Source organism: Argiope bruennichi, chromosome 6 (assembly GCF_947563725.1).
Source record: "Argiope bruennichi chromosome 6, qqArgBrue1.1, whole genome shotgun sequence".
Lineage (NCBI taxonomy): Eukaryota > Metazoa > Arthropoda > Arachnida > Araneae > Araneidae > Argiope > Argiope bruennichi.
The window spans coordinates 66,400,578-66,425,531 of NC_079156.1; the positions used below are offsets into that span (position 1 = coordinate 66,400,578).

Here is a 24,954-nt window from a genome sequence, read left to right on the forward strand (position 1 = left end):
AATATTCTATTCCCCCCTTAGTTTTTCTGACATTTTTTTTAAAAATCAAAATTGTTTATTCCTATACCAATCAATTCTTCAGCAATTTCATGTTTGTAAACATTTTCTATTATGAGAATTCCATTAATGCAGAATACTAAAGAGCGATACAAAAATCTATAAAAAATAAAAGGAAAAAGAGAAAGATGTAATTTAGTCCTTTAACAGTCTCTTTCCTTGTCAAAACTAATATTTGATTTAAAATAATAAATCATTCTAAAAATCTGGGAACAAAAACCCAAGTCATTCTAATAGAATAAATTCTGAAAAACAAGACAAATAGTTAAATCACAAAATAAATCTAAAGATGGGACAGAATCAGCAAACAAAGAAATGTTATAGAATTTTTAATAAATATCTAAAACATTACACATAAGTACATAATATTCAGACATAAAATAGATGTTTTTTTTTAATGCAATGCAAACAAATTCTCATATTTCAATCACTACCGACTCTTCCAGGACATAAATGTACAACACCGAGAGTAATAATAAACTCTGAACTAAAACAACATAGAATGGGGCAAGAACAAAGGAAATGAAATAAAAGCAATACGAATATAAATCATTCCTATATATCTATTGCATTCATATTATTGAAAAGTAATGATATTCATATGTTACAGAGTAAAAAAAGACATGATTGTCTTTGGTTTAATTATTATCTTTGTTAACTCACATTGACTTCATGTAAAAGAAAAAGAACAAAACATGTGAAATATCACACGACTAAAAATAGTTAGGCAAATTAACAGTGTATGCATGCTAAGCAGTATATAAGATCTTAATAGCATTTTAACTGGTAAAAAATATTTCCTATTGGCCAGTTATGCACTAACACATGTTTAATAATTTGCAAATAAAAAAAGTAAAACAACTAAAATTTATAAAAATTTTTAAACAGTTAAATCAACATTTAAAACAAGGGAGAAAAAACACCGGAGAAAATATATCTCATACCTTAGAAAAATGTTTTATTAATTGTATTCAAAATATTAATAGATATAAAATATTGCACAAACAATTATACACATTACATTATGAAATAAGTAGATTAAATAGCAAAAATTGAAATACAGAAGAAATTATAAAGTCTTCTTGCAGCTAAAGAAAGTTATCATAATTAACGTAAGAAAAAGGTAAAATAACACAGAAGTGAGAGATTACAAATAAAAAAAGATATTTTCTCCAAATCTGGAATGTATTAGCTGTCACAATCTCACTAATAATTATCACAAAAATTTTGAAAAGCAAAACTGCAAAAAAAGAAAGATATTGCAATTTAAAAAGTAAAGCAAAATTGATTCTGTTAAATCTCTAAACATCTAATTTAATAGCCAAGGCATAAATTTAATTTGGAGCAGAATATTCTGCCAATTATTACAAATAATTAATGATATTGCTACTTGGATAAATATAAAATATTAACAAAAATTAATTTTCTATTTTAAAAATCCTTAATTTTTTTAATCACAACCATTTTTAATACTTATGAAAGCAAATTATTACCTAGGAAGAAAAAGAAAGGCAAGGAACATAAACAAAAAGTCTTTATGGAACAGAGATATATATTCACATTTTTGTACATTCGTATTTACCATATATTATTATGGTCTATATTATATAGCACTAAATATAGCACAATGTTACAGATAGAAAATTAATATTTTTAAATTGTTATGTGGTACTCGGGTATAATATTTTGCCATTTTGTAATTTCTGACACATACTTCTTGTTAAGATATATAGTTATGCATTCCTTTTTGCAAATCATTTTTTCATTTCATGATTGGTGTAAATCATAAGTTTCAAAACCTAATTTAATTATGATATAATTACATTTAATCCTATCAATGAAATATATCAAAAATACTGTTACTTACAAATAGTTTATTGAAATTTGAGTTTAGTTTCTATAGGGAATATATTACGGCATTTTAAAAAGTAATATTTTGACTTAACAGCTGAATAAATTACTAAAATGAACAAGCATATATACTGATTTACAATTGCACAAAATATATCAAATAAAAGCATCAGCATTACCTAGATAATTTATCTAAAAGAACCAATTAAATAAAGAAGTAAATAAAATAAACAGGAAACGAGTTTTTATTACAAGAAATATACTTCTTTCCAACATATAATATCAAATACAAAGATTACTGATATTAACAAAATGAACAAAGAGAAAAATAAAACAGAAACACGTAACAAGACACACTCTAAAATCTAACCGATCACAATTCTAATTCCCATTTATAATCACTACTCTACCCAGATAATGCAATGTGAAATAAATAAAATAAAAGCATTTATCTGAATGCTACAAACTTTAAAAAAAAGAACTACAGTTCAAAGAGCTTATATGGACATTTGGCTATTGACTCTTGCTCCTTAAAAAAGATTCAACTAATGTGTTTGCAGAGTAACTTTATGCAAAAATACTTTTAAATATACAAAATTCACCATTTCCTTAAAAAAAATGTTCACCTAACTTTAATTACCATGCAGTTAGAAAATACAACTATTAAAAAAAATTACTACTTTACAAAATATTAGGCACAGATGCATAACTAGTAAAAAAACTCAGAAAACTGCACACAATTAATTAATCTACAACATGGATTCAAAGTTATATTCAGATAGAAAGTGTAAAGTGGTTAACAAACGATACAAATTCTCAAAACCTACTGATATATAAGCAGTGCAGTTAAATTAAAGGCATTTTATTTCCTTAAGGCAACATGATATAACACCTAGCCATAAAAAAATCAATTAAGAAAGTTTCTAAAACAATCTTTAATGAATGCTAAAATAAAGATTCTTACATTACATGTTTTTTTTTTTTTTCGAAATAGAACTTAAAATAAAAAGAATCAGATGTTAATTGAAACAAATTACAAAAAACAGGCAAAAAAGAAATGTCTATTTCTGGGTCAAAGCCAAGCACATCCGAATCCTGTTTCATCATAACTTAAATCTACCTCAGCAACACACAACCTGCAACACGAACAAAAACAACATAAGCTATTCTTTATTGGTCTATATTTTGGCCTACCCCAAAGCTTCAACTGTTGGGGCTTCTATAAAACATAAGAAACGTAACATGACTTTGGATTTCATACCAAATAACTAAAAACACACTTTTCAAAAAAAGCAAACATACTCAACTACAAATAATTTTTTTTTAAATATGAGACTCAAACAGATCTTCATAAATCTTATTGGTCACTTCTTCCACTGCCCATTGTGACACAAATGAAGACACGAAAACATGAGAATTATGACATACTACTATTGGCTCATTATGTGTATGTAATGGGGACTTGAGGTGGGTGGACAATACAATAACTATTCCAAATGACTGTGGGAGATCTGAAATAACTTATGCATGCAGAATTAAAGCCAATCTTTCATATTTAATAACACATTTCCTAAACAATACTTAAATTGCAAAAGCACATCCATTTTAAGAAAATTCTCATCGTTGCAAAAATATATTGCAGTTTCTATCTTTACAAGTGGATGGCAAACTAACATATGCAAAGAGAAAAAAAAATAGAACACAATATAAAGCTATAGAGTATAATCACTCTTTTTTTTATGTCTCTTTTACTAAAGTGTGTCACCATTGGGCCCTGTGTAAAGGTTACTAAATTCCAGCTGAAAGACAATGGTTCTTATTCCACAGTTGTACATGGCATCTGATAACAGGCAGGCTTATGATCGCTTGCTTTGCTTTACTCCCATTTGGGTCAAGATGCTCTCAAATCTCCGGAAAGTGTAGTTAATGAAAACCCAATCTTTATAGCCAGGATCGCCTTCTTTAGGAGCTGGAGCTGACGCTGGAAGAGAAAATCAGAGATAAGAATACATAAAGAATTTATAACAACATAGGAAGTTTATTTTTAACCTATATAAAATTATAAATGAATAATTTTTATAAATGATTTCTAAAAATTGATCAAGGAAGAAGCAGATAGTAATATATTATTACTCATGTTGACAATATAGAAGAATTCTAATTACCTAAAATCAAATTATTTAGATCATTAATTGATCCAATTGATTTGAAATGGGGTCCATAATAAAATATGAGCAAAGAAGGTAAAACGACTTGTTTGGGTATATTTAAGCAATAATATATATATGTAATCATGTGTGCAATGGCAAATTGCTATAAAAATTATGCATATTTAAGCATTTTTAACAATATTAGTCAAAAAGAATTTTAAAGCCTTTATACATATAGGCATGTGAAGATTTTTTAAAGCATAGGATGCATTTAACATTTTACTGTAATGTAGTTTTAATTAAATATTTAAATTAATTTTAAATGCACATTTTTTAAATTTTATTTCTGCAACAAGACAATGATTTTAATATTTATTTCTGCAACATTGTAGAAGCCCAAGGTCTTGTATTGTAAACAAATTATGACTTTTTGATTTTGACAAAAATAAAAATGATCAAAAAATGAAATCAATTATCAATAACAAAAAATTAAGTTAGCTTTTATAACTTAAATAAAAGTTTTTGATCTTATTTTATTAATTTTTATTTAATTAACAGGTTTTTTAGACCATTTCTGAAAATGTTGACATTGTTATGGAAGCATAGCATGACTGAAAATTTTGTATTGAATTTTATATATGTTGAAACAAATAGGATTTGACTTGGGTGGGATGAAAAGTATAAATCTCCTCTACCTCTAACTAACCAAATTTAGCATTCTACATTTTATTTGAACTTTATACAGTTTACTCCCGAGTATGCAGCCTAATGTAGCGAAAGGGCAAGCAGGAGTTTTAAGAACTCATTTCTTTGCTCACCAGTACCAGATTTTATACTGAAACTAACTATTATAATATGTACTTTCTCACTTCTTATTGAGTACTAAGCCCTCTATTTATCTCAAACCACGAAGAATGTGAATGCAGCTCCAGCCTGGTGAATCATAGAAGCAGTTGCCAATAAGTATGGAGTTAAAATAGAAAGCTCTGTTTTTTCCAGTTGCCCACTGTACTATTCCCAACTCCGAGGTTGTTACACCAGAATTTAGGCTGTTATATTTTTTGCTGTTACACCAGAATTTAGGCTGTTATATTTTTTGCTGTTACACCAGAATTTAGTCACTGTATAGAGCATAATTTGTCCTCCATAATCACTACAACTTTTTTTCGTCATCATCCATTTTGAAATCTTCACTGTGGTACACTTAACAAAATATTAAACATACTCCAATAATAATTTACGAATACTGTACATACTGTGCAGTTATAATCAGGAACAACAGCAAACACGAAATAATGAGCAGAACACTTCTCTTTTCCATAACAACTTCTATTTTACACATGATATGTAGCAGATGCCTTCTTCCAATGCCTTGACAATATTGCCAATGCAATGCCTTGCCTTCCTCATTTAATTACGATAAAGGAAGACTAAGGCGGATAGTACAGAAACTGGATAGTCTTGAATCAGATACTCAGGAGTGTACTGTACTTCTCAAATGTTCAAAAGTTATATAAAATGTAGTGTAAACTTCATACATAAGATGCTAGTCAATTATTTAATATCTAACACATTGTTTTCATTATCCTGACTTATCTAAATATCAGTATCTAACAGTAACATGAGTATCCTTTTCATTTACACTGTTACTATTATTGTTACAGAGAATTATGAGGATTCTATGTTTTGCCCCTTTTTATTTTACTTTTCATTACACAAAAGTATTTTAGAGCCAAAAATATAATGATAAACCACAGAATACATACGAATCTTAAGATCCACATCAGGAAATTCATCGAAATTAGAAGTGTCATCTATGCTTTTTACATCAACTAGTATAGCTGCAGGTCTCTCTCTATAAATAAATAAACAAGAAAAATTGACAATTTTAACACAAATTAAGTTAACTTTGCATCAAATTCTACAAAATATGCATATAAAACTATATTTTGATTATGAAGGGCATTAAATGAAAAGTTGTCATTTTATCATAAAGCTTTTCAAAATTTCTAGAGAAAACAACAAGGAACTCTCAACTTAATTTTTCCCCCCACTGTAAAAATTACCATCTAACTGAAATCTAAAAAATAAACTCATATTTCTGAGCATTTTCAGAAATGCAATTTTAACAATGAGAAATACAGACATTTCTTCTAAAAATTAAAAAATAAAATATAATTAGTTCGATAGACTCATTCATAAACAAATTTTAGTTGCAATACTATTATAATGTCATTGAAAGCACTAATTCTTTTTAGTAACTCGCCAAATATATAGTCATAAAAATAATTTTTTACAATTATCAAAAAAAATTATGAATTATGAAAAATAAATAAAAAGCTAATCGATTTTCAAACATATGCAGTTGCACACATGCTTGAAATTTAGTAAAATGAAGAGAAAAAAAGGTTAGCCTATAAATGTGATATAATAAGTTTGACTTGATTACAAATATTAACTTCAACATTTATCAGTAATTTTGCATCATAATGAGAATACACAAATTTGAAGGGAAAGAAAAACAAAAAACATTAAAACCTTACATTATAAACTCATCCATATTGATAATATTAATCCATAAAATCTGCATATAATAGTTGTAATTTATCTACCAATAATGACTGTAGAGAAGTTAAATTCTAGTACATTTTTCTTTAACATTAAAACACTATTATAATTCTCTAATAATATATCTACATCAATATAATTGATTTTATAAATGTGATAACTCTTAAAATACCCTAAATATAAAGCAAAATTAAGATAACAGTTTATTTTGTATGAAACATCAAAGTTTGCAAAACTCACCTAATATGTGCCCAGTCTATCCCTTTAAAGAATGGATGTTGCTTTATCTCTTCGACGCCACCTCCAGCTCCAATTCTTTTATCTGCTTCACAGCAAAACCTCTGGATCAGATCTCGAGCTTCATTTGATATAGGAACTTCAGGGGGGAAAATCAGAGTCTCCCGCCAATTCATCACTTTTCTGTAGGTTTCTTGAGGAGTTTCTGAACAAAATGGTGGGTAACCTAAGCAAAAAAACAAACAAAAATGTATTTATAAATAAAAAACTAAAAAATCAAAACTCTGCATTCACATGATGGCTAAATAGACATTTATTATTAACACTGTTTTCCATATCAAAAAATAGCTCAAAGACCTGTTAAAATTCCAGTTTAGTGAGTCCCTTATTTCACAAAGGATGCCAAACATGTAAAGTCACCAATCAAGATGGCTGACCATTAAAATACAAAAGACGCAGGTTGACACATCAAATTCACAATAGTGAGGTAATATTATAATGAAAACTGTGAAAGACAATTGATTCATAAAGCTCGAGCAAGTGTTTTTAATTATTATTTTGTTCCGACATAATTCAGTAACCATTGCAAAAGGAGAAATATTATCTGTTCAAAGTTCATTTTCAAAATAAAACTAAATGTTGTTTAGCATTAGTAATACTTTTAATTAGAAAACATAATTTAATTAAATTCTTTACTAGATGTTTATTTTTGGATAAATTTTTAATTTCTTACAAAATTGCTATAGTAAATGTATAACTCAAAAAGAAAAAAAAAAACTATAAACAAATCAATATTAGAGACACTAAAAAAATTATTCTGCTTGCTTTTTTGGGTTACCATACTAAAGACAAACTCAGGGGTACACTAAACTAGAATTCAATCGAAGGCTTCTCTAAGGAAATAGTATATTAAAGGCCTTTCAGGGATCATATAATATTGTTTAGCTGTCAGTAAAAATATCTGAATTGATACTTCATTATAATATTGTAAAATTAGATACACTGCATTTACAGGCTCAATACTACTTTCCACAAAATACATGTAATAGTCAGATTTAGCTCGGAAATATTTCAGATATTCAGATTGTACTCAGATTCATTGTAGATATTCAGTTCACTTATGAGATCTAAAATATCCAATTATTATTGGAACTAAAATAAAAAGATGGATTAGGAATTAAAGTAATCAATAATAAACCATAGGAAATTTCATTAAATTGAAAAAGTAAAAGAATACACTATAGAATTTTGTTAATTAGGATTAATTACAAATAAATATATTATAATTTAAAATATTTCTAATAGTGTATTAAACGGATTTGTAGTATTATACTTAAATATAATTCATCAAATAAACAACTGGATAAACATAATTCTCCAATGACAAAACTTAATAGGAATATAATGCTTACATCACAAACTAGGCTCAAATACCTAACATATTCTCTACTATTTAACAAAGAAAAGAAAAAATTCTAACTTACCCATTAACATTTCATACATTATAACACCAAGAGACCACCAGTCACAAGAGCTATTGTAACCCGTTTGCATAAAAACTTCCGGGGCTATATAATCTGGAGTTCCGACAGTGGAGTATGCCTATATTGTAAAAGCAGACAAACAAAGCATAAATATCAATGAAAACATTCACAACGCATATATGCAAAAGAAATAAAGATTCGAATCTTACCAGCTGCCTCCTATTCTTTTTCCAACTCTCAGCTCTTCTCTTTGAATCCATAGGATTACTTGCTGTTAAAATAACCAATTTTTAAGTTCTTTTTCTTTTCTTTCTTTCTTTTTTTTTTAATTACAATCAAAGCAGCCATGGGAGCTTACATATAATTTTTATTGTATAAAAGCTAACATTAAAAAGCGGATTATAATTATTTGGTAAAGTTAATAAAATTTCCTAAACTTTAAAACTCAAAAAGTTAAACAAATATATTAATTGAAATATCAGTTGTTATAAGAAGATGTACTGCTTTTCAATACAAGGAATTGAATCACAATGCTACTACTAAAATGCTTTACAATGGAAATGGTCCCCCCCCCATTGCTATTATTTTCACATCTAATAAAAATCAGTGCCTGAAAACGATTTTTTATAATCCTTTACATTGATGGGCCTTACATCCACAAGGCTGAGTCAATGTAGGTTTTTGAAGCACAGTTTCATGAAAATCAACTACAATGGTATTTTGACAGAAAAATTTGGTAAAAAATAATAGAAAAAAGTAGATTGCTTTTTTACCATTGGTTTGGATTACAGAAACCCTGGTTGATAGAACCCAACATATTAAGATTTAACAGTATATATCCAGGGAATAACTTCTCAATTGGAGACAAAAAGCCTAATGTTTCAATCATGGATTTATTTTCTTTTGACAATATTTAAGAAACACTATTAACTATGCTATATTTAATTAAGATATTTTAAAAATCCATTCATGATTACTATTAGTGAAAAATGAAAAGACAACAAAAAAAGAATAGAAAAGGGAAAATTCTCGTTTGAATGGAATACAATATTAGATCTTCTATATGATATTCAATAAAGAGGCTAATGATGCAGGCTAGGCCAATAAAAACTTTGATAGTCAAATCAAACAAGGAATTTTATTTAAATGTTGCACAAAGTGAAAAGTGAGAAAAATCCCATAAAAACGTGTTTAAATAAATTTTTAAATAGAGCTTATATTTTAAGTAATAATATTTAAATTAATGCAAGACTTTATATAGTATAATATTTGCATTTATCTCACTTTCTTATAACAAAATCAAATGCCATGTAAATTGGGAATCTACCAAATTTTCAAAGATATTAAATTAAATTTCATTCACAGATGTATTTAAAATATATATAACAACACACTGAAAAGTGGAACTTCAAGATGTATATAAATTAAAATTAAAACAATTTCCAAAACTAATGAAATAATTAACAGAAGAATTTTTTAAAGAAAAAAAAAAGCAATCCATGCAAGCATATACATATATTGCAGCAGCAGCAACAAATAATAAGAATAAAAACATAAGATCTAAAATAAGAAACTGAAATAATCAAAATCATAAAAACAAAATGCCATAAAACAATAATTACCATTTCTGTCAAAATACATACTAAAGTCGCTGGGCTTTGCCTGAGATAAATCTCGGTAGAATTCTGTCCTATGAGACTTCTTTAACCCAGTACACAATCCAAAATCTGATAATTTGATATGACCCTAAAAAAAGAAATATTAGTCTAGTACTTCATGCATTTTTCTTAACAGTAATTTAATCTTAACACCATTAAAAAAACAAAAAAGTACTTTAAAAGTGTATGAGACTAATTTTCAATATTATGTTAAGCTGATGTGCGTACTTTCCAAAGAATAATTCATTGAATATCAGATAAATAACTACATGAATATAAACTAAATGCTTTTCAAACAATTAATCTTATAATCCTAAAAAAAAAATTATTTTTGTCCAGTATTTCAAATATAATTAATTTTCAAATAAACTTCACTACTGCTCATGTAGAAACGCAACACAAGAAATGCAGATAGCTAAATTAGAATACTTTGTTTCAAAATGTGTCAACTGATGAGTAAAGAAAGATAGGCACACCTCAGTATTGTGTAAATTTTTAGTTTTCAGTAATACATATATGTTGTTATGGTCCTTACACAAGATTAAAAGAAAAAATGTAATCAATAAGCACCTTGTACAATGTAATGGCCAAATTTTTATAAATTTTTAGCACCTTGTACAATGTAATGGCCAAATTTTTATAAATTTTTAAACTACTGTTTTCCAAGACCCAAATACCTTCAAGAATGAGTTCCTCTTCACTATGCAGAATAAGGTTAAAATTCTAAAATTTCTTTATGCTCCCCTCCCCAACGAAAACAATGATATTGCTTATGAATCTTTTAGATTATATAGTCTAATAAATTACAGATTACATATTTTCACACTACACTTTGCAGTAATGCATATAATTTTGAATGAATTAATTAATTCGATAAATCTTAACTATTAGATTACTTTCAAGAATGAATGAAAAAATTTAAATTAAGATAATTTATGTGGCATGCAATCCATAAAATAAGTAGAACAAATATAAGAAAATTATCAACATATAACAGCAGCAGTACTTAGTAGATTTTTTTTTTAATTGAAAATGAATATAATGTTAGAATATATTGTTTAACCCACTTTATTGAAGCTTTCATCTGGCTTTATTGTGCAAATGTATTTATGTAAATTTGTGAATATGTTCATTGTAATTTTAATAAAAAGAGAGGAAAATCATGTTCAGAATCCTTTACATATTAAAAAACCATTTTAAGCCACCAAAATTAGCTTCTGATGAGGGGAAAAAAAAAAAAAAAAAAAAGGACAATACATTTGGTTGTATTTTATACAGTTCCAGCAAAAGCTCTTAGTAGATCTTATATCATGTAACTCAATAAACAAACAAACCAAAACTCAAACATTAACAAGTATACGAAATGCTCAATAGTCAACCCTATCAGATATACAATAAAAGAGGCCCTATTAATTTTATATATATGTCTAACATACTTAAAAGAATAAATATTAAAGCAATTTAAAGGAACAGATATAAAAATTGAAGACTAAATATATAAAGAACGTGAAGAAGAATGATTACTTACTTTTGCATCTAAGAGCAAATTATCTGGTTTTATGTCTCGATGAATGAAGCCAAGTTTATGAATAGAATCAATTGCCAGGGCAGTTTCTGCTATATAAAATTGGGTGCAATCTTCAGATAAGGTGTCTTTTTTCATGAGAAGTGTCATTAAATCACCTAAAAAATTAAAGGGAAAAATTTTTTTTAGTAAAAAAAAAAATGAAAATTCTTTAGAAAACTACATTTAATTTCTATTAAATAAAAACGGAAAACAGTAACAAATTAACCAAATAATACACAATGTACTATTCATAGGAACAGTTACATTTCCTCTCCATGATTAAATGTATACTTTTTTCTTTTCTTTTTTTTGCTTTGTTTCATGAGTTAATGCATATTTCTAAACTCTTAAATGTCTCGCTGGCATGTACTATCCATTTGTCAGATTTTTTTAAATCAAAGTGTTGTCACTTTGAATCCCCCCCCCTTGATTTAATATGAATTGAAATGAGAAATCCAAAAATCTTTATTTTCTTCATTTCATTATATTTTAAAAACTTTTAAGTGACTTCCAGTTGATATTCAATAATTTTATAAAAAAGGGGAATTTTTTGAGGGAAGGATTGAATTGATGTTTTAAATATAATTTAATTTATTGAAAAAGTGGATGTAAATCTGTTTTTCAGTCAATAAAGGTTTTTGCAATTTATATAATCACTCTCATAGTGAATTAAAATAACAAACAAAACCAGATAATGTTAGAGACCAGATAATATTAAGAAAGAAACTTAGAATTTTAGATTTACATTCACAGTTCTTTATTTCAAGTAGTTTATTTTAAGTATTATTTACCAGGTTCAAAAATAAATGTATTTACTCTGCAGAGAAATTGCTAATTGTGTGCATCTTTGGTACAAAATGCTCTCATTAGCAATTTCCAATGATTTTTATATATTTTTACACATTTTCCTGACTTTTCCAGATCAATAAAACTCCTTGCCTTTTCCTAGATTACCCAGTTCCATTACAATTGAAAAAGTTTACATCTGCTTACAATGATTAATGCAATCAAGAGAAAATAAATAATTTTTAGGTTTGAAAAAGTTTATACTGTTAAATTTTTTGTTAAATGCATAAAATGGAACAAAAACTCAAAGCAAGAAGACATCATTAGCAATAAGCAAAAGCTGAAAATTTAATTTTACATAAAATTTAAACTATGCGTTGATTCTTTCAAAAAAAAAAAGTATGGTACAATAGAAATAAAACACTCGATGTTCCTAAAGAAATGTAACACATTATATATGTTTTTAAAAAAATGTCAATATACTAAAAGTATACTGATTTAATACCCAAAAAAAAATCTTGAAAAATGTTTATTTATCAAGATTTTTATAAATAATAATTTAATAATCAAAAATATGAATTGGTGACTATATATACTCTGCATTTAAATCATTAAAAAAAATACAGCTTTTCAAACAGCTAAAAAATTTGCAATCTTTAATTATATGAAAGTAGAAACTGCATTAAGATAATACATCAGATAGAAATCAAAAAAACATGAATACCATCAACATAATTTGTAGCACAAAAATTCATAATATGCTTTATATGATTGTTACTGATAAATAGGAAGACTAAAGAATAATAACTTTTCAAACAAATTAATTGATAAATTAAGAACAGAATATACTACATAATATTCTAAAAAAAATTGCTCCATATAAAACTGTAACCTAAAAAAACTGGCAAATTAATGCAATAGCATTTTAACTAGATGAATTTTAAAAATTGGAGAGTTAAAATCATTTCAGAATTCCACTTTTTCAACAATTTGTATTCAAAATAGATGAATTAAATTAACGGAAACTGATTTTTATATAAATGCAATGATTCTACATTTTAATTTTGCAACATATTAATTACTTAATACTAGAAATAAAATAGAAAATAGTAATGAAAATTATTTAAGGAAATATCAAGACAAAACATCAATCCAAAATAATAAATACACACCTCCAGGTAGAAACTCCATTATTAAATATAAATTCATTGCATCTTGAAAGCTGTAATACATTTTCACAACCCACTGATGGTCAGCTTCAACTAGAACATCTCTCTCAGCTCGTACATGGGCTACCTATTTGAGGGATAAATAAAATAAATCGAAAATAAATTTAGATTCAGAAAGTAGTTAATGAAGAAAATATTAAATCTTTATGTACCCATAGAAAGCTCATTATTTAAAGTACTAATATACCCATTTGTACCTATATGAGATTTAATATTGTAAGCAAAATTAAATATTGGTCTATCTATATTAAGCAATAGGACAATAAAGCCTTAACTGTGCATTAAATACTTATGGAAAAATCCTGTAAGGTTATCGATTAAAAAATGTTTACAGTGCTCTTAGAAAAACCCATTATCCTATAAAAGTTATTTTCAAAAACAAAAAAAAAAAAAAAAAAAAAAATTCAATGAAACAAAAGTTTTATATTCACTTCAAAACTTTTACTCCAGCAAGAAAGAATCATACCTTATTTATTTATTTTATTCAAAGAAATACAGTAAGGGAACAATGAAGGACTAACAGTAAGCATGATTAAAGAGAGAAATTCCACAATTTATATGATTTTCACAGATGTCTATACAAATTGTAATGAAATCTAAATATATATATATATATATATATATATATATATATATATATATATATATATATATATATATATATATATATATATATTCATTCTTCAAGTATTCAAAAACCTTGTACTTGAGATTAAAATTTTTTTAAGTGTATCAGATTATCACAGAAAACTTAAAAGTTTAATGGCTTTATGCAATGACAAGTTTCATAAGACACAATACTAAAGTTCACAAGTTCACTCACTCAACACACACCAAAATAAATGCAAATGAATAAAAAAAATTGAGAAATTGTCTATTTTAGGTACAGAAAAGCACCATAAAGAAATTGTTAATAATAAATGTGGCTTAATTTTAGTGACATTAAAACTAAAGTTCTCAGTAGATTATATTTAAATTTACTTAAAATTATGAGAATATTTTATTGAGAATATCAAGAAAATTAGAACTAATCAATAGTTTAAATCATTATTGGGAAATACGAGCATTATACAGCAAAGAAACCAGATTTCAGATTCTTACAATACAAAATATAGTATGAAACAACTGCAACTCTATTGACAAGATTAACTTTTAAAATAGTAATTCTAATTCCATAAATTCAAGTGAACATTTTTCTTATAAATGTTGTCTATTTCAGAGTAGGTACAATAAATATTTTTACATATGCTTCACATATTTTTCACTTATTTATTATTTGTTTAAATACTCAAAATAAATATTGGGCATTCATTATGTGAATTTGGAAATTCATGAGATAATAAAAGCAGATTGCATTCAATAACAATTGTACATGCCATGATATACAGAAATTTTTTTAAAGATGATTCAACCTTCTAATTCCAAATATTGCATCATAAAAATGTTTTAAGACTCGATTCATCTAATATTATTAAATTTTTCTCTTCAATCTTAATTTTAAATCAGAAATAACGTGCTCACAAAAAATGTATTTAATATTGTCAGGGGTGTTTGTGGGACCCCAAAAAATCCCCTGAAACTTTTACGGACTTACTACCGACATTTTGGAGTTTCGAGAAGGGGGGGGGGGGAGAAATGAAAAATTACAATTATGAAGTATTGAATGACCTAATTATAAAAGTTCAATGAATTACTTTTTTTACAAAATTAAGACCTTTGAACCCAGGTCACGTGATCGCACATCTGGTCGAACGAAGTCTCTCCCTTTTTTTTCTGCCGCGCCTACTTGCCGAAAAGAATCCAGAAGAGAATGTCCGAGAACCGGGGGAATGAGTCATAACTCGCAATAAGGAAAGAACAAAAAAGAAGTTTTTTCCCCCTTTTCACGCATTATCACTGCCTTTGGAGAAAGAAAGGAAAAGTTTTCACCACACACACTGACCTTGCGTTTTCTGCTTTCAAAGCAAACAAAATTACCCAGATCAAAATAAATAATTCATTATTATTCCTACTTCCTTTTGAACGACGATCCCCGGAATTTCCGGGTATCGAAGTTCAAAATCCCCGGAATTCTGGGGTTTCCCCGGAGCACAAACACCCCTGTATTGTTGTAATGCATATGAATATAAATCCAGCAATTACTATAAAATATACTTAAAAATATTTCTTAATTTATTAGAAAGAAAAAAAATTATAAAATTTGTACCACCCTTAGTTTAATGCATATAAATAGTTTATTTTTTTAACCATAAAATGATGTAAAAGGTTTTTGTGTAGCCATAAATAAAGCTGTTGAGTAACAATAGGAAATTTGAAATAATTTTTTTATCAAAAAGTGTAATTAAAATTTTGTAAAAATATTTTCTTAATGAACATCTACTAAACAAGATATAACTTTTTGTTAAATTTGGAACACCTAAATCCAATAAATTGCCCTTTAAAGCATTTTGCACAAATTTAAATCATTTATATTCTATGACGCAAATCACAATTCACACATAATATGTCAGCATATAAATACTGTCAAGTTAATGACAGCCATTTCATATTCCATTGTGCAAATTCATCAGCATAGTTAAGATTGACAAAGTGGACTACATTTAATAACAATTATACATGTCACAATTAGTAATAACAAAAAAAAAGTTATATATACTTGTTCCTTCTCCAACATATCAGCTTTGCGGAGAATTTTCATTGCATAAACATGCCCAGTATCCTTTTTCTGGACAAGCCTTACTTCTCCAAAGGCACCTCTGCCAATAACTTTCAAAGGTTCAAAATCTTCAACACCTAATCTTGAACGTTTTAGTCTTAGAAATTCTGTTTCTTTTAATGCATGCTGGGTTCTTTTTTCTTGTTTCTAAAACAAACAAATATACTTAAAAAATTTATAAAAAAAACAATATTACTAAAAATAAAATAGCATTTTTTTTTAATTTCTGACAAATAATAGCAAGCTAATAGTATTACACTAAAAACATAAAAGATGGACATTTTTATTTCCAGTTTACACAATTAGATGTATAGAATTTCATACTAATATGACAAATATAGCTACTTCGTTTATCAATTTAAAAAATGAAAACTACTGAATATAAAAATTTTTATATAATTATAAGAAAATTCTATATAAAAACTCCAAAAATAAAATGCTTTTAATTCCATCATTTTTATGCATGGAATTTAATAACTATTTTAATTTATTTCATTTTAATGATCAAATGTTCTCCACTGAATGAAATTATGAGCCATAAATAAATAAACTATTTAAATTTCAATTTGTTTAATCAGAGTTAATTTGGGTAAATAAGTTAGTTAATTCAATATCTAAAACAAGAAGTTAACAAGTTGCACACATACAGAATAGGATTAATAACCACACAAATATTTTTAAAGGTTGACTGAACAACAGTAGAAAATATAAAAATGACAAATTGTAACACAGTAAAATTTAAATCCTATAATAGAGATTATTCATTTCATGACTGAAGTTTTTAAAGCTGCAGCAATTTTTCTGTTCAATATTTATGAAGTTAAGAATCTCAATATTATTATCAATAATATTGAAAAATCTGGAATAAATTTTTATGAGGCATACTACTTACACATGTAAAACCATTATTTATTTTTAATTTTAAAGACAAAAATTATATAAATAACCTAACTGGATAATATTGTTTCTTAAGATTTCAATTAACTCAAATAAATCAGAAATCAATTATATTTTTTTACTAAACCAGCTACTAAAATGCAAAATGCAATCCTCTACATAAATCTTCCATAGATTATGGCAAGCACTCAAAAATGCCTGGCTAGAGTTGCAAGATTCTTATCAACTTTCTTCAAGATTAATTGTTGAAATACTTTGAATGTTTGCTTTGTTCACACTTAAGTCTTTCATCTTCAAGTACTTAAGATAGAAATGAAAGAACTCATTGTTTAATTCTAATACTTAATTTAACCAACAATCAAGTGAATTGCTTTCTCTTTTTTTTTTCCCACTACATGAAAAATCTGAAAAGCCTAACTGTTTTTATAAGTATGATTCGCTGAATTCTTTAAAATAATATAAGAAACATAAATAAGGACATAAATAACATAGTATAACCACTATAATAGTTAATAAACAAATTTTTTAAAGATATCAATCAGAATTAATATTTATTACAAGAAAAAAAATGTTACCTGTTCTTCAGTCAATCCTTCTTCTTTCATAGTTTCTTCAAGTTTCTCATGTCTAAAAATGTTTGAAATATCTAATATTAAAATGAACTAAAATAAAAGTCTATTTAACACTTATAAATACAAGATTTTGTTAGCAAAAATATCAGAGAAATTAAATTGCTGTATAATAAGATAACATAAATTAATAAATAATTCTTACATGGAAATGATGTAAAATTTCAAAAGAAATTCAGGTATAATACTTTTAGCTATTTATTATTTTATAAAGTTTATTATTTTATAAAAATGAAAGGTTATTTCATTTAATTGAAATAATTACTAAGTATACAGGATAGTGTTTAAAAGTTTTGGGAGCTTTCAGATTTCTCTCTTAACATTTTAATTTATTTGCAAAAACAATTTCAAGATATTCAACTTCTGAAGACAGTAACCGAAAAATAAATACAGCATATTACATTAATTATGACTAATTACATTCAGTAATGGAAAATAATTTATTTAGAGAAATAATGAGTCTTAATCAGAAGGAAGTTAACTTTGCAAATACAAATACATCTAAAATGAAAGGACAAGTACTTATAGTTCTTTTGATAAGGAATGATATAAAATACTTTTGATAAGGCAAACTTAGAAGTTAGATTAGGAAAACAGAAACAAAGTATTTTTATAATAAAATTTTAATTTTTTTTTAATAATAACATTTTTTTTTTTCTTTTATACTGCTTCTGTCTTTACTAGCCTTCAGCCTTCACCTATTTTTTTTTTTAAATATCAGACGAGCATTTTTTCCCCCACACTTCAGGTACCATTGAAATATCAGAAATGGTTTTCATTGTGAAGATTAAATTCTAAATATATATATATATAATGTTTATATTTGGAATTTTATCACTTCAATCACGATTGTGGATCTCTGAATTAATTATAGTTTTTCACATTATTAAACCTAAAGTGCCTTCATTCTAAAATATAAACCATTTTTCTTAGGGGCAAATAGATTAAGAAATACTTTATAGCATCTTCTAATTCATTAATAAAAAGCCTGTAGTAGATATAACTTAATTATATTGCAAAAACGACTTTTTTTTTTTTTTTTTTTTTTTTTATGTCTTGCCCTTCCATAAAATTTGTCCCCATCAGTTTCAAATCACTACACTCTACATATAGTTTTCTCATACTTTGGCAAAAAGAACATCAAAATGTATATAAATATCTGTTAAAACACAAGTTGTTAAAATTTATTGATATTGTATTACAAACATTATTTCTCACAAGCAGTTAAACATCATCATCATATTTGGCTAGACAGCCCAAAATGGACCAGTGCCTTCCTCTGAATTTGTTCCACTGCATTCTATTTTTGACACTTGTGCACCAGTTTCTTTCCTGGATAGCCAAGAAGTCTGTCTCCATCCATCTTATTTTGGGTCTACCCCTTTTCTTATTTGTTAGAGGTTTATATAAAAGAATTTTTTTTTTAAATATGGAATCATCATACATTCTAAATATATGAGCCGCCCATTTCATCGATTTATTTTTATGAACTTTATAATATCTGGCTCTCTATAGATTTTATATAGCTCGACGTTATATCTTCTTCGCCAAACATTGTTGATTTCCATCCCACCAAGAATGGCTTACAGAATTTTTCTTTGAAAATGGCTATTTTATTTTCTCCAGCTTTGGTCAGGGTCCATGTCTCTGAGCCATAGGTAAGTATTGGTCTAATTAAGATTTTATGTAGTAAAAATTTTGCATTTCTTGGTAGTAGTGAGGATTTAAAAATTCATTTTAGTCCATAAAAGGCTTTATTTGCATTCATTAGATGACCTTGAATCTCCTTGACTATACTACTGTCATCAGTAACTAAAGAACCAAGATAAGTAAAACTCTGGACAACTTGAAATTTGTGAAAACCAATTTCTAGATGGGATTCATAGGAGGTTCCATTACTTAGTGCAGGTTTTTCACTGTTTATGGTAAGTCCCATGCTATTAGCAGCATGCTCTAAAGAAAGAAAAGCATCTTTTAATGCAGAAACAGTTTCTGAAATGATGTCAATATCATCCGCATACGCCAAAATTTGTGTTGATTTTGAGAATATATTGCCTCTGATGTTAAAACCTGAATCTCTTACGACTTTCTCTAAAGTAAAGTTAAAAAGAAGACAGGATAAAGAATCACCCTGCCTGACTCCATTATTGACACTAATTTCTTCTGATAAAGATCCTAAGAATCTGACCCGCAGTTACATAGTAAATAAAAAACAAATTTTTGAGAATGTCTTGCACTGTTTCTTATGTTCATAGAATATTAAAAGAATGTAAATAATATTAAATAATCTAACTTTGAAATAATATATATTAATACAAAAGGTTTAAAACTGATATGCAATTCCAACTATCAAAACTCTGCCCATCACTTGTAATAAAAATCAGAATCATATAATCTATATATAAAAAAAAAGTTCAATTTGTGTTCACAAAGCAAAAACACTATTTATTAAGAATGACATTTCTCACAAAATTTGCCAATAATTTAATGGAATTAAAAACAATCAAAGTTACTAATAAAATACGAGTCAAAATAAATTCATTTTGGGATTAATAATCCTACTATGAAATAAATATAGGGATTATTAATCCTTTAAATTGAGGGACTTTTTCCCTTTTTATGCTCTGTTCCAAAGCAGACCATTCACTTTTATGCATATATTTTCTGAAGCATCCATGAATAAAATATACTTAGAATTTCAGATATAATAAAATACAACATTTGGTACATTAAAAGAAGTTCTTTTAACCTGAAAACTATAAAATTTTTAGGTTCTAAATATAGGAAAATGTAGGCAATTCAAATTCATACAAATAAAAAAAAAATCTTATATTTCATGGCATAAAGCATAATATTATCAATAACATCTGAAAAATAATCTCATCAGCCACTATTTCTTTATAGGAATATTATAAGTAACTGCAGCCAATGGACTGAAAAAGGATTTCTAATAAAATCACTTTTTATTATTTATTTATTTAAAAGGAATAAAATAATGACAAATATGCACAATCTCATTACATACAGTACAGCTGTATTAATCTAACTGGATAAAACCTTTACATGAACATCAACTAAAGTTGAATTTGTAAAGATGTTTACAAAAAGTGAAAGAAACTTTTTTTTTAATGAAACTCTTTTTAAAGACAAATTCAAATGACTTTCATAAAAAGCTGAGCTGACATCAAACAGGGAAGTCCTATAAAGCAATTGAAATTGCCATCTGTGTGTCAAGAAACTGAATGAATGCCAAGAAATAAATTGAAAGTCAGATGAGATAATGGTCTGGTGATATGCCAAGTAAGAAAGGAATCAAGACAGAATGTATAAAATAAAATATTGAAAAAAAAAAAGAAATTAAAGAAAGAAATTCAGAGAAATGATAAGTTAACAGATGTAGAATCCAGAACAACCACTTGCAGCAGCTGACATTCTTTGGCAATGAATTAAATGCATTCTGCTCAATTTATTTCATTGCCATACGAGTAGAACCAGAAAAGGGAAAAGAATCTTTGAATAATATTGTTGATCTGACTTAGTAATATCATCCTTCATTACTTCACAAAGGAACTTTCTCATGATAAGAATTCAGAAGCTTGAGCAGTAAATAAAAAGTTCACTTCAGGGTGAATTTTCATGAATAGATGGTTCATTTTGGAATAAATTTTATCAAAATATTCTGCCATTTCATTTTGAAATAAATTGAGATTTAAATAAATGTGACTACTAATTTTCTAATTTAACTCTTGCATGGTATGTCATGGATACTCACATGCAAGATTTCATTTTTTTAAAATATAGATATTAAAAAATTAAAATAAAAAAAAGAACTGATTTCCTCTTAGAAAATTTATCAGATATAAGTAGCATAAAAAAACCATAATAAAAAAATGAACCATAATTATAAATTTTTTGGTTCATAAAATATTTCAAATGAACCTTTCATAGTTCTTCAAGATTTATTCGATACTGAATAACTATTTCTGTTTCCTCAAATTTCTCAATTCTTTCAAATTAAAAGTGATTAAAACAAAGTAGAATTCAAAATTAATTCTGCCAAAACCAGAAAGATTTTTTTTTTTTTACCATTTAATAAAAAGTTTAAATTACATGGGCCCCAATTTTTTTTTTTTTTGGGGGGGGGGGGGTGAGGACATAGAGACTCTACTGTTACAAAAGTTATGTGTCTTAAATACTTCATCATTATATTTTTTTAATCAATGTTCAAAATAATATTAATAATAAAATTTCAAATGATTTAAAGGAATGAATACATATTTTCAGATGCAAGAACTTTATCAAGAATTTCATTATCTATTTCATTGATTGATAAAATTTCCCTGCCTTCATATTATCATATAGAGGATATCAGAAATTAATTCATATTCAGCTTTTAACCACCATTTTAAAATTAATTTTAAATCTTAATTCCAAAAAAGTGAAATTTTACTCTCATTAGATGGGTATATTTTTCTCCACCCTTTGCAAATTTGAATCTTTTTCCATCCTTGGCTTAGTTTCAAAATAATTAAGTGTAAAACATTTGAAAGCAATCTTACTAGATATAGTCATATATAGAGAACAATAGATCAAAATTATTAATTGACTTAATAGAATTTTTTATATCTTATCCTAAAAAGAAAATGGAAAAAAAATGGAGATTTTACTTTACAATTAATTTAATCTTGGAGTTTTTAGCATAATTTTATTGAAATTTACTAATATGTATAGTTAAAATTAATCTGGAAACTGACAGATTAACCACATTATAACTAATCTAGTCTTTGCTAACTATACATCTTCTCTAATATATCATAAAAAAATGTTTAATAAGTTATATTTTGCATATATTCATCCCCTTCATATAATCTGACATGTTCACTTATCCAACAGAAGCAATTCAAATCTAAGTTGAATAACTGAACCTCTAATAAATCTATATATAAAAAGTGATTTAACTGTAAATGTATGATAAAATAAATATAAATAAAAAAATAAGAAAGAAAAATTAAGGAGAGAAAAATAGGGGAAAGAATCAGTGGGAACGGGGGGGGGGGGGGGCTACTAAACTTTTCCAAAAATAATCCTGAAATTATATCTCACCTAGATTTTCTTTCTATATGTTGTGCGATTAAATTAGAATAGTAGTTTTCCAGATGAACTTTTGCTTTTATAGCTTTGTCCAGGGTATGCCCACTAAACTGAATTTGCTCTCCTTCTGTTGCAGCCATATCCATTGGTTACGGTAAAACTGAAAAATATGTACAACTTTTTCTAATTACTAATTATTTAAATTTGTAATTCTAAATGACATTTTTCATAACTCAAAATTCCTGCCCCTAAATAATATGCTATAACTCTGAATTACTTTCAAAATTTAAATACTTATTAATGTGTTAAGGTACAATAAAAATGACATTAAAGTTTGAACAATGGGTAATTAAAGAGAGTTAGGAAACCTGGTTTACTTTGCAATTTTCAAATTATACCAAGTTTCATTATTATACACAATGCAACCATCTTAGCAATATTTCCCATATACTTGGTGATAAAATCTGAGATTTGTATATATTTACAAGTATCAAACAAACTTTGCTCAAAAAATTTCCCAACAAAAAATGGATAGACAATGTAAAAAGTTAATATAAAATTATAAATTAAAATTATCTTTTAGAATAACAAGACAGAAAGGTAACTATTTAATTATAGATCAAAGAAGCCATTTTTTTAAGTAACTCTGAAACTGATCCAATAAACAAATGAATAAGGTAATATAAAATTATAAATTAAAATTATCTTTTAGAATAACAAGACAGAAAGGTAACTATTTAATTATAGATCAAATAAGCCATTTTTTTAAGTAACTCTGAAACTGATCCAATAAACAAATGAATAAGGTATCATATGCTAATAATGGCTATTATAAGTTTTCAACTAAAAATTTCATATTCATAATTGTAATAAAACTCTGGTTCTATAGTACATTAGTTCATATATAATAAAAAGCAATGTTATTTCACAAAAAAATGCCATTTCTTATATGTTAAATTTTAGGAAAAGGCCATTCTTATAAATTTTTGATATTTTTTAAGGATATTCAAACAATTCCAACTGAACAATGTAAAAACTATGTTTTTCAAATAACAATTATTCTTAATACTTTTTTTAGAAAAAAAATACAAAAGACCGTTCAGCATATTTTTGTAAAAATTTAATAACTATGCATACTGTGTAATTAGATTTCAAAGTTTAAATTTTCCATTCAATAAATATTATATAATTATACCGTATTAAATATGAATAAAATAAGTTTATAACCGGAACTTTCAATGTAAAATAAGTCTACATACATGAACAAATATTATTAATATTAATATTTTAAGCTTGCAGTTAAATGTGCGAAAAAATGAGACATATTAAAAAAATTCTTAATAAGTGTAAATATAAATTATCGTTTGCAGTTACGGCTGTAATTCCAATCACGACAAAGAAATTCAAAACTAATATACTTAAATAAATAAGTGTATATATAAATTATCGTTTACAGTTACGGCTGTAATTCGAATAACGACTAAGAAATTCAAAACTAATATACTTAAATGTGGGCCATATATATCTCATATGAACGTAGTGTTAAAAAATTATTATTAAAAGATGGCTCATCATAAAAAATCTGTTGAAGAAATTCGTAATAAGCACCTAAGTAAAACAAAACCAAAAATGAAATATGTTTTTCAATTTAATCAGCTATTCAACAAATGCAAATCTATAACAAAAATACCCCAAATACAAGCAAATTTGTAAAAACACACCTGCTTTTCAAAAAAATAATGACACGGTTAAAAGAAAACAAAATGTAAGAAAACAATAGATCGGTCAACACTCAAGATTAAAGGCCTTAGATGGCATTAAACTGCCACATGTAACATGGTATAAAACTAATATATAAGAAATCAAGGAATTTATAAATTTAAATTACATACCTTAAAACAATTTAGGAGAAAATAACAGAATGACGAATAATTTCTTTGAACAGATATTTAGTTATAAACATTATAGATTTCTAAAGAAAACAATAACCATCTCAGATAAAATATTACAATCGCACCATTGCCATTCGAAGAA

At 26.3% G+C, this 24,954-nt stretch overlaps 1 protein-coding gene across 2 annotated transcripts; it reads right to left on the bottom strand.

Moving 5' to 3' along the window:
* Window positions 1-369: 369 nt before the first annotated feature.
* On the bottom strand, window positions 370-24,949 carry LOC129971392 (serine/threonine-protein kinase tricornered-like). 2 transcript variants are annotated; one of them, XM_056085115.1, is made up of 12 exons: window positions 24,813-24,949; window positions 22,933-23,080; window positions 17,776-17,827; window positions 16,244-16,450; window positions 13,531-13,654; window positions 11,534-11,688; window positions 9,991-10,093; window positions 8,557-8,618; window positions 8,348-8,465; window positions 6,867-7,089; window positions 5,825-5,913; window positions 370-3,889 (listed from the first exon to the last, which is right to left on the bottom strand). In XM_056085115.1, the coding sequence occupies exons 2-12, from the start codon at window positions 23,064-23,066 to the stop codon at window positions 3,765-3,767; spliced, it is 1,392 nt and encodes a 463-aa protein (XP_055941090.1). In that variant the 5' UTR covers window positions 23,067-23,080; window positions 24,813-24,949; the 3' UTR covers window positions 370-3,764. The 2 variants fall into 2 exon arrangements, with proteins under 2 accessions (XP_055941090.1, XP_055941089.1); XM_056085114.1 differs by having other exon boundaries at window positions 9,970-10,093.
* Window positions 24,950-24,954: the final 5 nt, after the last annotated feature.